Source organism: Acomys minous (genome assembly GCF_964271855.1).
Source record: "Acomys minous genome assembly, chromosome: 6".
Classification (NCBI taxonomy): Eukaryota; Metazoa; Chordata; class Mammalia; order Rodentia; family Muridae; genus Acomys; species Acomys minous.
The window spans coordinates 113,637,230-113,650,664 of NC_140487.1; the positions used below are offsets into that span (position 1 = coordinate 113,637,230).

Below are 13,435 nucleotides of genomic sequence, written 5' to 3' on the forward strand. Positions count from 1 at the left end.
AGGGCTTTTTTCTCTCTATTTTAGCTCTGGCTGTCCTGGAACTCATTATGTAGACCAGGCTGACCTCAAACTTGTAGAGATCCACCTGTCTCTGTCTCCTGAGTGCTGGGATTAAAGGCGCGTGCCTCCACTCTGGGCTTCTAGCCTCCTCTTTTATTTATTTTTTGTTTGTTTGCTGTTTTTTTAGTTTTTCGAGATAAGGTTTCTCTGTGTAGCCTTGGCTGTCCTGGACTCACTTTGTAGACCAGGCTGGCCTTGAACTCACAATGATCCTGTTAGGATTCTGCTTCAGTCGGCCTACCTGTGATGTCATTGCTTACCTGCCACAAGGGTGTGGCACTTCCCAGGGCCATATAAAAAGACAAGCCATCCAAGTGGCCCCCCCCCTACTCTCTCTTTTCTTACTCTTCCTGTCTCTGTCTCTCTGGGGTGCCCCTCTCCCCACTTTCCTTCTCTTCCCGTGCTCATTTAATAAACCCCTCTATAGTATAATATCTGGCATCTGGTACCTTTATTACCTTATTATCTTATTGCCCGATATCTTACTGCCGTAATTATTAACCAAAAAGGATCCGCCAGCTTCTGCCTCCCGAGCGCAGGGATTAAAGGGGTGCACTATCACACCCGGCTCAGGTTCATCTTTTAACCTTAGTAGCCACGTTAGTCTCATGGCAACAAGGTTCTCATCCCACACTCTCAGGTGTGCTTCTGCCACCTTCATTCTGACGGTAGGGTCTGGGGAGTCATAGGCCTGGCTGTGAAATCAGATTTTTAAATGTTTTTATATGTATAGGTGTTTTACCTGGTATATATGTCTGTGCTTGTGTGTGCCTGGTACCCATGGAGGCCAGCGGAGGGCATCAGATCCCCTGGAATGGGGGTTACAAAAGGGTGTGAGCTGCTCTTTTGACTGGGAATTGAACCTGGGTCCTTCCTCTGGGACAGCAGCCAGTGTTTATAACCCATGAACCTTTCTTCTGCCCCTAAATCAGATTTTCTTGCCAGTATCTGTCTATGATGGGAGAGTTGCTGTGCTGAAGGCACGGTGCCTAACAGATCCTTCCACTTAGAAGCCACACAAATGACGTTTTCAGGTCCTTGAGACGTCATTTCTTTGCTGGTGAATGCAGTGTAATGTGCACTTTACAGTGTCCTCAAGGGAATGAGTTAACCTATGAAAAATGCCTACACATAGTAGGTGTTTAGCGTTAGCGGCTCTGTAGGCTGTGGGGGTGTTGAGAAGGGTCGGACTCCCTGTACGTGCAATACAACTGCTCTGCAAGCACGAGACCATGGTGGCAGGGGCAGCTCTGTAGGAAACCATGATCCAGGAATGGTTGCCCTAGCCCTGAGGCTCACGCTTTTGGATGAAAGGCGGGCCGGATCTCCATGACTTTGCTCTCTGAGCTTCCCAGGCTCGACAGCCTGAGGTCAGAATCTTATCTAGGCTTTAACATTATTTTGCCCAGGATCTGTCCAGCTTGAGAGCGATACCGCTCTCAAAAATGCTTAGCAAAGGCCAGGCACATCCTAATTGCACGATGCGAGTGGCTATTATTACGATTAAGAAAAGGAAGCTAGCTCAGAAAAGAATAACAATTAGGCAATTACCAATCTGTTATCAGCCTAGTGTAAGCGGGAGAGGTCAAATCGTTCTGCTGGGAACAGATTTTGACTGGGATAAAGAAGCCTTCAATCTCAGCACCTGAAATGTGAATCTGGGGAGGGGGGGGGCGGCTCAAGGACCTTTTGGGGAATTCTCCTGGAGTTAGTCAAGCCTTCTGAGGAGTGCAAAATCCACTCTTAGGTAACCTGGTATGACAAATTCATCTGTCGGAGTATGCCACAGTAGGAAGTAGATGCGCTGTCCTGGTCTGCAAACCTCGGAGGCTCAGCCAGTTAGAGGAGGTGGGGAGCATGCCATCCAGAAACTCTTTCATCCTAGAGGGAGCATCTGGGGCTCCCAGGGGTGGTCATGAATTATGTATTAACTACATGTAAAGCTTTAATTAAAAAAAAAAAAGGCCAGCAAAAACCAAAACAAAATCAACCCAAGGAGGGCATGGTGGTGAGCACCTGTCATCCCACCCACTACTTGGAAGGTTTTGGCAAGAGGATCAGGAGTTCGAGGTCATCCTCAGGCACATAGGCAGTTGAGGCTAGCCTGAGCTACTTAAGACCCTCACTCAAAAAACAAGCAAGCAAGCAACCAAACAAACCCAGAAATACCAACAAACACCCCTACACACACACACACACACACACACACACACACACACACATGCCAGACTTTTCCTGAGTGCATGCTGGGTACTGAACTTGAGTGGGTCTTCACGTTTGAAAGTTGAGCATCGGGCCAGCCATGGTGGCACACTCCATTAGTCCTAGCACTCGGGAGGTAGAGGCAGGCGGATTGCTGTGAGTTCGAGGCCAGCGTGGTCTCTAAAGTGAGTCCAGGCGAGTGAAGGCTACACAGAGTAGCCCTGGGATTGAAGGTGTGCGCCACCACTGCCTGGCTAGAGTCTTCATTTATAAGAATGGGTATTTACGTATTTTTTGGGACTACATGAGCTAATGAAGTACTCTGTGTATAGTTCAGAGATGCCTGTGGCTCCTTTTTAGTTCAAGTTACTGTGTGCTGGGGACAATGCTCCTATTAAGGGCAGGTGTTGTGTGCAAAGTGTGAATGGAGGTGGGAGGAGGTGACCTTATCAACAACTGTCTTCCAAGCCCACTGCGGGTTGTAGCCAAAGGCTCCTCCAGTCTCCAGGAAGACATGCACCCTAGGTCAAAGTGTCCTAGGTTAAAGTTTCCGGTTAAGGCAAGTCATTTTGCATCCTAGACGGTTCATCCTAGAGAAGGTGGAATTCAGATTCTGAATCCCAGCTGTTTGACCTTGGGGCAGTCACTTTCTTCTCCTGGTCTCCTCTGCAAATGGGGTTCCGTTTCACACTTTGGGCATCAGAGGACGACGTGTCGACATAATGCCCGTGACTCGCAACGTCAAGGGCGGGAGAGTGGCATCTGTTATGTTAACAGTGCCTGCGGCGGGCGGGTTCCTATCAGTCTGTTTTTGCTCTGGTTTAGCGGTTCCCTGTAACAACGACTCGGTTTCTCGCTCCGCTGCCTCTCGACTCTTGCTGGCAGGTCTCGGCAGACCGCAGCCTCGGGTGCCGTTACTATTGTTCTTCGAAGCTGGGCCGCAGGGGAGACCCGGCACCGAGCCGCGGAGAGCCTCAGCATCCCGGCATCAGCGACCTCTCCCGAGAAACAGAGTCAGTTCCAGCGGCGCTCACGAACACCGGCCGAAGACGCCCCCGAGCGCTCCCGAAGAACCCCGGCCGCTCGCAGTCTCCGGAAAGAGCCGAAGGAGCTTTCCTCCCTCGGCCTGCCGAGCCCTTCCGAAAAGGGCCGAAAAGCTCCGAGCGGCCGTCCTGCCGGACTGCTGGAGGCGGCCGCAGCGCCATGTTGGATGCTCTGCTCGTTGAGTGAAGAAAATCCGTCCGCATCGCCCGAGCCCCGCTACCGAGAAGGGCGCCGCTTCCCCCGGGGAGGGGGATAGAGACCCCCCGCCGCCGGCCCATGAGGATATTGCCGTGAAAGGTCCGGTCTCTCCGCCTCCTGCCCCCGCCGGGTCCGGCCCCCCCCTCCCCGGGGTCGCGTTGTCACGGAGACCGGCAGCCGGTGGTGCTGGCCCGCGGGGCGGCTGCTGCTGCCGGCGGCGGCGGCGGCGGCGGCGGCGGAGGGCGTGTGTGACCGGTCCCGGCCCCCTCCTCCTCCTCCTCCCAGCCTCCCCCCGGCCCCCCGCTCCCGCCGCCTCCCCGGGTCTGCCCCCATCCCGCCCCTCCGCTGCCCCCGGCCCCTGCACCCCGGCGCGCCCGGTCCCGCTCTGGGGGGGTTGGTGGCTTCGCTTTGCCATGAGTTTACCGCAGAAACCGGCTCTGAAATCAGGCTCAGCGGCTGCAGCAGGAACCGGACCCGGCACCGGAGCGGCGGCGGCGGCGGCGGCGGCGGCGGTACCGCCTCCTCACCCGGCGGCGGCGGCGGCGGCGGCAGCGGCAGCGGCGGCGGCAGCGGCGGCGGCGGCAGCGGCCCCTCCTCACCCGAACATCAGGGCCCTCCAGACCCCGGCGCCCCAACAGTATCCTTTTCGCCTTCCAGCGGTCCGGGGCGACCCTTGGTGGGAGCCTCCTTGCCTGCCGTCACAGCAAGGGAAGGGACGGGCTGCCGCTCCGCTCCGGGCTTGGCCCGAGCTTTTGGGGTGCACCGCTGACAGCATTGCTGGGGACCCCGGGACCCTCCGCGGTACCGTGGACACTAGCTCCCCTGGGCCATGCCTCTGCAGCTCTTGTGGATCTGGGGGAACCGTGCCCTTGCTGCCCCCTCCCCTTTATTGGGCTGAAATTGCTGGTGCCTGGGACGGGCCCTGCAGGCAAGGCTTTTCCGACTGTTGGGAGGCCCTGCCTTCAGCGGGGCTCGGTGGCCTCCCTAATTATTATTTAGAGTACATAGTGAACTTTATTGGCAAATTCCCTGTTCGAAACGAATCAGCTCGTTCCCGAGGTAAGTTGGGTCTTCGGTCTACCGTGCAAGTGTACTGAAAGCGCTCCCCCTGGCTAATGGTTTTATTTTATTTTTTAAATCAATTAGAGTTGTGGTTTGTGGTGGAACCGGCTAAGGAGGAAATGTTATATTGGACTCTTCCCTGTCTTTGACCTTTTTAAAGGAAGAGGAAGTTAACTCACATTACCCAGCACCCCCAGAAGTCTTCCAAGACTGGTGTTATGCAGTACATTTTTTCTTAAAGGGCTTTAGTAAGTTTACTCTTCGATAGGCCTGGTGTCTGGAGGGTACCAGCCCCCTCTCCCCAGTAGCCTTAGTTTCGAATGTGTCTTGTGATGTAGAAGTTGGTGACTAGGTGTTTTAGTCGCAATAAGACGTCGAATTTACATTCTCATGGAGGGTTTGCTAGGTATGCTTTTTTTTTATTTGTTTCTCTGTGTAGCCCTGGCTGTCCTGGACTCACTCTGTAGACCATGATGGCTTATAACTCATAGAGATCCACCTGCCTCTGCCGCCCCAGTGCTGGCATTTAAAGGTGTGCGCCACCATCGCTTGGCAAGCAAGGTGTTTGTTACCTATCTGAGACTAACATTTCCTCATTCGCCCATCCTCCCCACATCCCTTGTACTTGTGAAAAATCAGCTGATTGTTGGATGTCCACTGCACTCTGTGTGTGTTTCACTCTGTATTTGACTTTTGAGAGATAGTAGCCGTGTTCAGCGTGGGAGTGAGGGCCTCGGATCATTTCTGTCTAGTTTGATTCTTGTCTGTCTCGATTACTTTGAGAAGGGAAAAACACTTCCCTTCTTGGGTCACCTCAGGTCATTGTTTTCTGTCAAGTGTCCTTTCTGTGTTCTTTAAGTATTGTTAGTCCACATCTTTGAGTGTACTGTGTGTACTGATTTCATAATATTCTGACCCTGCACGATTCTGTTCAGATACTCGCCACTGCATGTTTAGTGTACATGGAAAACCCAGTCAGTTACTTCTGACCCACATGCACGGCTGGCTGCTGGCCTGCATCAGGGTAGAATTGGGTCGCTTCAGTCTACCTAGCTTCGCTTCATACTTAGTTGAGATTCCGTTCTAATTTTAGGCTTGTTTTTCTTGATGGTCTGTGCTTGTAGGTTTCTGTCTCTGGACCAAGAGAGTTATTCATTACCTGCCTCTTTAAGCTCCTAGGGAGTTAAACCCGAGGAAGCGCATGGTATGTGGCCTTGACTACAGCATAGCAGATTGTATGTGACAGTGCTTGGTGAAGTTGGTGGCTTCTTTGGATACAAAGTGGGGTGCCGAGTATCCCGAGTGTGCCTTTTCTCCTCACAGTCCAACGACTGGAAAAACTTAAGGCTGGTTACAACTTGGGAGCAGTGGCTGGTGCCTCCAGTTTTAACTCCTCTTTAAGCTAGGAGATGCGGCTGGTAAAGATGAGTACGTTTAAGGTGCTCTTTTCAGAGGAGGTCATTGTCAACCCTTCGTGGCCATGCTGGCTCCATCTATGCTGCTTTAGGGTTGTGTTTGCTCCATGCCATGGCACCTGACAGTTTACACTTTTGGTGTATTCCACAATTCCTGCTTTACACTTGGCAAGATTACATTGCTGAAATGTAAGTATTTGTCTATATAGTAAAGGGAGGCTACAGGCTTCCCAGAACACATCAGTGGTAAAATACTGTCACCTGGTAATGGAAGAGGTCAGAAATGGATTGAAGTACAGCAATTCTGCTTTTCAAGTCGGAGGGAACGTGGGAATTTGGGCTTGATGCAAGCGCCATTGTGCAGGAAGTTGGTGCCGTTGAAGCCCTGGGGCTGAGGTTGGCTCTGTCCATGGCTCCACTGCCTCAAAGCACGCGGGCACAATGCTGCAGATTAATTAGCTCAAGAAGTGTATTAGAAAACACATAGGAAGGGGTCGAGTGGCCAGGCGTCCTTCATTTGTAGCAAGTGTTCAAGTGTCATTCGAAATGAAGTGTTGCAAACAAGGAATTTGAATGTAAACGTGAAGCTGTTTCTAAGCAGGCATCAGTCAGTGTTGCACTGCAGGACCCTCGAGGCCAGTTGAAGAAGAAATGGCCATGTGGATGGCTCCTGGCAGGGCGAGGTCTGGGATAGCGGGCTTGAAGGAGAATCACCCTAACAGGAAAAGCACTAAAAGCAAAGAGAATATGCTGAGCGTGCCCTAGCAGAGACCAGCTGGAAGCTTACACCTGGGGAGAGCGCAGCTCGGGAATTTTTGTCGTGAGATGCTCAGCCTCCCCATTGAGGTTGAGAGGGCTCTGTTGAGAATCTTGATTTTCCTGGCTGACCAAAAAGCTGACATTTTGATCAAAAACTGTCCTGTTGAAGTTCTTCAGGGACTTAGAGGGTCCCCCATTAAAATCCCAGCTCTTTAGGTTGAGACTGCCTGCCCACCTTTCAGAAAATTCTGGATAAATGAACTTGAGTTAGGTGCCCTTTGAGCAGAAGGAGTTTTCTGTGTGTTAGGAGTACAGTATTCTCTCTCTCTCTCTCTCTCTCTCTCTCTCTCTCTCTCTCTGTTGGGGGCTTCAGGGTGTGATTTCTCTCAGGGCTGCTGACACTTCTGGGGAGTCATCTTACTGTTTTGGGGCAGCCAGTTAAGACAGTGGAAACAGAATTAGATGGAGACCTGTGTCAGCCAGAAGAGGACTTGTGTCTCTGGCTCCCTTGTCATAATGTCATAAGTGTTCTTTCTGTCTTTGCAATGTTCCTGTTGCTTTTTTTTTTTTTTTTTTTTTTTAATTTCTCTTTCATTGGCTTTAAGCTGGGGGTTGGGGATTTAGCTCAGTGGAAGAGCACTTACTAGAGGCACTGAGTTCGATCCTCAGCTCTGGTTTAAAAAAAAAAAAAAGACTTTAAGCTGGCCTTACTGGGTGAAGCTTGTAAATAAATAGTATCTCCTGCTCTAGAAGTCTACATGCAGGGTTCTGTTTAATCTTTTAATCTTTCCAAGACCTTTAATAAGGAAGGTGCTGTCTGTTACACAGATACAGGAACTGATGTGCAGGGACCTTAGTTACCTTTCCAAGGTCACGACCTGTGTTAGTGGAGGGTGGTGTGTGAGCACACTGGTGACCAAGGCTGAAGCCCACGCACGGTACCCCTCTCACTCTGCCGAGTGAGCAGCCTGCAGTGGGGCTGGGAGGAAAAGTCAGTGCTCTCGCTGCATTTGAGAGAAGCTATGTCGAGTGATCTAGAACACAGCCGTGGCGTCCAGGGGTCTAATTAGTTCACGGCCACACACTGCTAGACAAGTAGGCTGTCTCCCCATCATTGAGCCTAACAGCAGGAAGGCCCTCTGTTAGGTGGAGCTCATGTTTTTGCTTGTCCAGGTGTCAGCCAGGCCTCCAGCGGAACGCCATTACAGCTAGTGGCTGGGATTCTGAGGCTGCCGTGGTGGCCCGCATCGCTCCGTTCCTAAGCCATTCATTCATTCCATAGAGAAAGTGTCGGATCTTGAATGCTGGGAGGCAGAGGCAGGCAGATCTCCCAGTTGGAGACTAGCCAGGGCTACACAGCAAGACCCTGACTCAAACCAAACACATTTTGAGGGCAGATCTTCATAGATGGGAGAAAGGGAGAGGGAGACAGGTGCAACATGGGGATAAAGAAGGAGAGCCTCCCAGGTGCCTAGTTAGAGCACAGCCTCAGGCTGGTTGCCTGCTTACAGATTGGGTTTGCCAACCTAGACTTTTCAGCCACCTCAGGTTGCTTTTGTTTGCTTGTTTGTTTGTTTGTTTATTTTTTGAGACAGGGTTTCTCTTTGTAGCCTTGGTTGTCCTGGATTCACTTTGTAGACCAGGCGGGCTTTAAACTCACAGGGATCCACCTGCCTCTGCCTCCCCAGTGCTGGGAGTACAGGCATTCTTTTCTATATTGAAGTTTCTGATAACTCTTCAGAGTGGTTCTTTCTTTCTTTCTATTTTTTAAAGATTTATTTATTATGTATACAGTGCTCTGCCTTCATGTACACCTGCACACCGGAAGAGAACACCAGATTTCATTATAGATGGTTGTGAGCCACCATGTGGTTGCTGGGAACTGAACTCGCGACCCTTGGATGAGCAGACAGTGCTCTTAACCACTGAGCCATCGCTCCAGCCCTCTTTCTTTCTTATTTATTTTTTCTTTTCCTTTCTTTTTTTTTTCAGAGTGGTTCTTTAAAAAGATGAACAGTGGTATTGTACATGTGATGGAGAGAGTGATGGCATTTTGCCTGTCTCTCAGGGCTCCAGTGTAGCTTATGACTTCACTCATTTTCTTAGCATCTACTGTGTCCCAGCCTGGGGATAGGTATAGGGTTGAGATAACCTTCACCCTTAGAGAGCTTGGTCCCAACAGCCAAATAGGCAGGATACAGTTGTGGTAAGACTTAGTGACCCCTCTGCTATGAGTCTGATCTAGCGACAGAGGAGTTAGAGCTTCCTGGAGAGAGTTAGATCCGTGAGGAAGAATTAATCCTTGGTCTGGAGCTGCCCCACCAGCTGGCTTTGCTTGATGTCGGCCTCTCCCCAGTGGGCAGTTGGAGGAAGTACTGTGGGAAATGGAATTGTTACAGATCCAGAGTAGCACCTACGTGATGATAGAGCATGTATGTGCTTCACTGTCACCATTTTATCCTGTAAGACATTATCCTTCTGAGGCTGGAGCTGCGGCTCAGTGATGAGAGCCTGTGTATATTCCTAGCACCCAGCTGGGGCTCACAACTGTCTGTTACTTCAGTTCCAGGGGATCCAGTGATGTCTTATGATTCCACAGGCACTGTGGGCGTGTGTGTGTGTGTGTGTGCGCACGTGCACAGAGTGCACAGTACACATAAAATAATAAAAGAAATATAAAATAAATCCTTAAAGACCATTACCCTTCTGATATTAGACTTTGACTTTGAAATGTTCTGTTAACCTTAAAATACAAGATTAAGCTTGATAATATTCAGAAGTGGGTTTGTTTTTTTTTTTGGTTTTTCGAGACAGGGTTTCTCTGTGTAGCCTTGACTGTTCTGGACTCACTTTGTAGTCCAGGCTGGCCTCGAATTCACAGCGATCCACCTGCCTCTGCCTCCCGAGTGCTGGGATTAAAGGCGTGCACCATGTTGGGTTTGAATTTGGCAGGGTTGTGTTTGCTCCTATTCATCTAATTTTAAGACAGAGTCTTGTTGGGCTGGTTGGCCTTAAACTCTCTGTCACCGAAGTTGACCTTGAACTTCTCATTCGCCTGTCTGTCTGCACTACTTTTCCATTTTAAAGAAGTGTTATATTGAAACAGTTACGTTAAATACCTGAAGTGAAGGGCTTGTGACCTTGATTCCAAGGGCCTGGGATTTTGAGGATGTGCTTGGAGGTGTGTTTTGCTATTACAAGTATAGGGCAGGGCTCACATGGACCAGGTAATGGCATTTGTTTTTGTGTCTGGTGGACAGTGACATGCTTCTGTGGCTGCTTACTGGTCTCCCAAGAATGCTAACATGGAACCAAAGGAAGATAGCTTGCTCATATAAGAGACCTCCACTTGGGAGGCAGAGGCAGGTGGATCACTGTGAGTTTGAGGCCAGCCTGGTCTACAAAGTGAGTCCAGAACAGCCAAGACTACACAGAGAAACCCTGTCTTGAAAAAACAAAAACATAAACAACAAACAAAACAAAAGAAACCTCTAGGTTAGGGCTTCCTACTAGATTGAGCCAGAGACTGACATGCCTGTGACGTCATGCTCTATACTGAAGTTGGTTGTGGTATGGTTTGAGAGAATAAAATAAGGTGGCCTCAGTGACAAGGTTCCTCTGGGTGATGATAGAGTTAGCTTGCTATGAAGTGTGAGGGGAAAGTGAGTTCTGGAATAAACTTATGATGAGACCTGTTTTTCTTTGGGGATCATATTTTGATCTGATACAGTAAGAAAGGATTTCCTGATTATTAGCCAGGCAGATTACTTTAACAGTGCCGAAGCACAGCTGAGATTGCCACGGATGAAATGCCGCAGGGTCCCATGTGGCTTGTGAGTTCTCAGATGACTTCAGTTCTTTGGCTTGCTGCCAGTCAGGAGGAGCATTTCACTCTCCTGTAGCCTCAGCTGAAATCGGAGATAGTTCAGTCTATTTTAAGTGCATTTGAAACTTGTCAGTTTTTGTGACCTTTATTAACTAGTAGCTTCTTTGTGTGTTTGTGAGCCGGCTGTGTGCTTCCTGACTCTTAGGATGGTAGCGTTTGTTGTGCTACCGAGAAGGATGTGTCTCCTGTTCACCGTGGACTTGCTTAGTTTTAGGGCTAGTGTGTATGGCATCTCAACTTACTGTCAGCCTTCAGGGTTGTCCTGACATTGTCCTGACACATGATTAAGTTGAGAGTCTTGTGTGATTCCTTGTGGGACGAATAGTTCTGGCCCCGTTTACAAACCTGAAGTGGCTGAGGTGGGTTTGAGGATTAGATAGTGGGGTTGAGGATTGGGGTGTTCTACAGAGGCCACAGGCTCACTGTGTAGACCAGGCTGGCCTTGAACTCACAGAGAGCTGCTGCCTCCGCCTCTGCCTCCCAAGTGCTGGGATGATGAAAGGCAGTGTCACTGTGTCCTGCTTCAGCAGAAAATTAAAAAAATTAGAGACGAGAGTAAAAATGAAATACATGGGTGTTTTCTCACTTGGCCTCAAAAGACCTCTGCCCTGTGTGATGTTAGACTTTGGCTTGGAAACACTTCCTGCCAATCTTAGAGTGCAAGATTGAGATTCCGAAGGGTTTTGCTTTTTGGGTTTCGACAGGGTCGGCTTCTGCTTAGCCTTTTGTGCTGGGATTCCCATGTGTGCCACCATCCCTGGCTAACAAGGGGCTTTCATAGAGGCTGGCCACTGAGCTGCCTTCCTGGGGTTTTATGTTTTGTTAATGTACTTGTTTTGGGGTTGTGTATCCTTTCAGTCAGTACACAAGCGAGCTTGGAATGGATTTGAATTTCAGTGGGCTCAAATTCTGTTACTTGTTTGGAAAATAAAGCCAGGTTATCTAAAGTTTTACATTTTTCTTCTTTCTTTGTACTATTCATTTTTGTTTTGTTTTGTTTCTTGAGACAAGAAACTGTTGTAGCCTTGCCTGTCCTGGAACACATTATATAGACCAGGCTGGCCTCAAACTCACAGAGCTCTCTGCCTGCCTCTGCTTCCCAAGTGCTAGGATTAAAGGTGTGCGCTACCATTCTCTGCTTCTTTCTTGGAATAGTTGAAATAGGATTTTGATATGTTTTCTAGGTTGGCTTCATACTCAGGGTGATCCTTCTGCCTCAGCCTCTATGACCAGCTTCTCCTTGATGTCATACTTGGTTTCAGGAAGTGCTACTGAGAAGGGGAGGGAAGACTTCGAAGGGCTCTAAGAGTCAGGGAAACGGGGCTGAGGTGGGGACAAAGAGAAGTTAGGAAGGGCGAGGCACTGCCTGTCTTTCTACGAGACCCTTGAAAATAGAGGAAACTTGAGGACTGGTCAGATTTGGGGGTGGGGCCACTTGCTGCCAAACCCCACCTGAATTTGGTCCCATGTAGTGAAGAACTGACTTCCATAAACTGTCTTTTTATTTTTTTTGTCTTGTGCATATGCATATACAGAAACACGCAGCAAGTAAGTACTTTTTTAAAAATAGAAAAGAACCGGGCCGGGCGGTGGTGTCGCACACCTTTAATCCCAGCACTTGGGAGGCAGAGGCAGGCGGATCGCTGTGAGTTCAAAGCCAGCCTGGTCTACAAAGTGAGTCTAGGACAGCCAAGGCTAAACAGAGAGACCCTGTCTTGAAAAACCAAAAAAAAAAAAAAGAAAAAAAAAAAAAGAAAAGAACCCTATGAGTATACAAAGGCGGAGGAAGTCCCCCTCAGGGGAAGGGAGTAGGGGGAAAATGGGAGGGAGGGAGGAATGGGTGGATACAAGGGATGGGATAACCATTGAGATGTAACAAGAATAAATTAATAAAAAAAAAAAAAGACCATAAAAAATTAGAAAAAAAACTTGTAAGCTCAGTGACACACTTCTCTAACAAGGCCACACTTCCTCCAGCAAGGCCAGACCTCTTAGTGCTTTCAGAGTGCCACTTCCTGGTGAGCAAGCATTCAATTTCATGAGCCTGTGACGGCCTCCTCCACACCCCCCAGGGTTTCTCTGTGTAGCTTATCATTTCTGGCTGTCCTAGGACTCAGTTTGTAGACCAGGTGGCCTGGATCTCAAGAGATCTGCCTGCCTCTGCCTCCCAGGTGCTGGGAGTAATACCACACCATACCAGGCGTCCGTTCTTTCTTCTGTGTGTGGTGTTCCCCCCTGCCCCCCTCCCCCTCCCAGGGTTTCTCTGTCTGCCCTGGCTGTTCTGGAACTAGCTCTGTAGACCAGGCTGGCCTGGAACTAAAAAAAGATTGATCTCAGGTGGCCATTTTTATTCAGACTACCACACAGTTGTTTTTTTAAAGATTTATTTATTTATTATTTTGTATACAGTGCTCTGCCTACATGTACACCTGCAGGCTAGAAGAGGGCATCAGATTATATTATAGGTGGTTATGAGCTACCATGTGGTTGCTGGGAATTGAACTCAGGACCCCTGGAAGAGCAGTCAGTGCTCTTAGTCTCTGAGCCATCTCTTCAGCCCCCTACCACACAGGTTTTAGAGTCGTCCCCCCTGCCCCCCCTCCCATACCCTAGGCTGGCCTGGAATGTGAGGTCTTCTCCTCAGCCTTCTCAGAGCTAGGATTACAGGTGTGGGCCACCCTCTACTTTTTTTTTTTAAGATTTATTTATTTATTTATTTATTTATTTGTTATTGTTTATACAGTGCTCTACCTGCATGTACACCTGCAGGCTAGAAGAGGGCATCAGATCACATTATAGATGGTTGTGA

General features: G+C 49.3%; 1 protein-coding gene across 24 annotated transcripts in view; it reads left to right on the top strand.

Moving 5' to 3' along the window:
- The first annotated feature begins 2,642 nt into the window (after positions 1-2,642).
- The window catches only part of EIF4G3 (eukaryotic translation initiation factor 4 gamma 3), a 226,087-nt gene continuing 215,294 nt past the window's right edge, over positions 2,643-13,435 (top strand). For 5 of the 24 annotated variants that reach the window (XM_084788158.1, XM_084788160.1, XM_084788136.1 and 2 more), the window contains exon 1: positions 2,649-4,141. In XM_084788158.1, coding sequence (XP_084644284.1) covers positions 3,918-4,141 — 224 coding nt within the window. In that variant the 5' untranslated portion in view covers positions 2,649-3,917. Of the gene's footprint in view, positions 4,142-13,435 lie in introns of all 24 variants that reach the window. The other 19 variants (XM_084788135.1, XM_084788146.1, XM_084788139.1 and 16 more) reach the window with 9 other exon arrangements.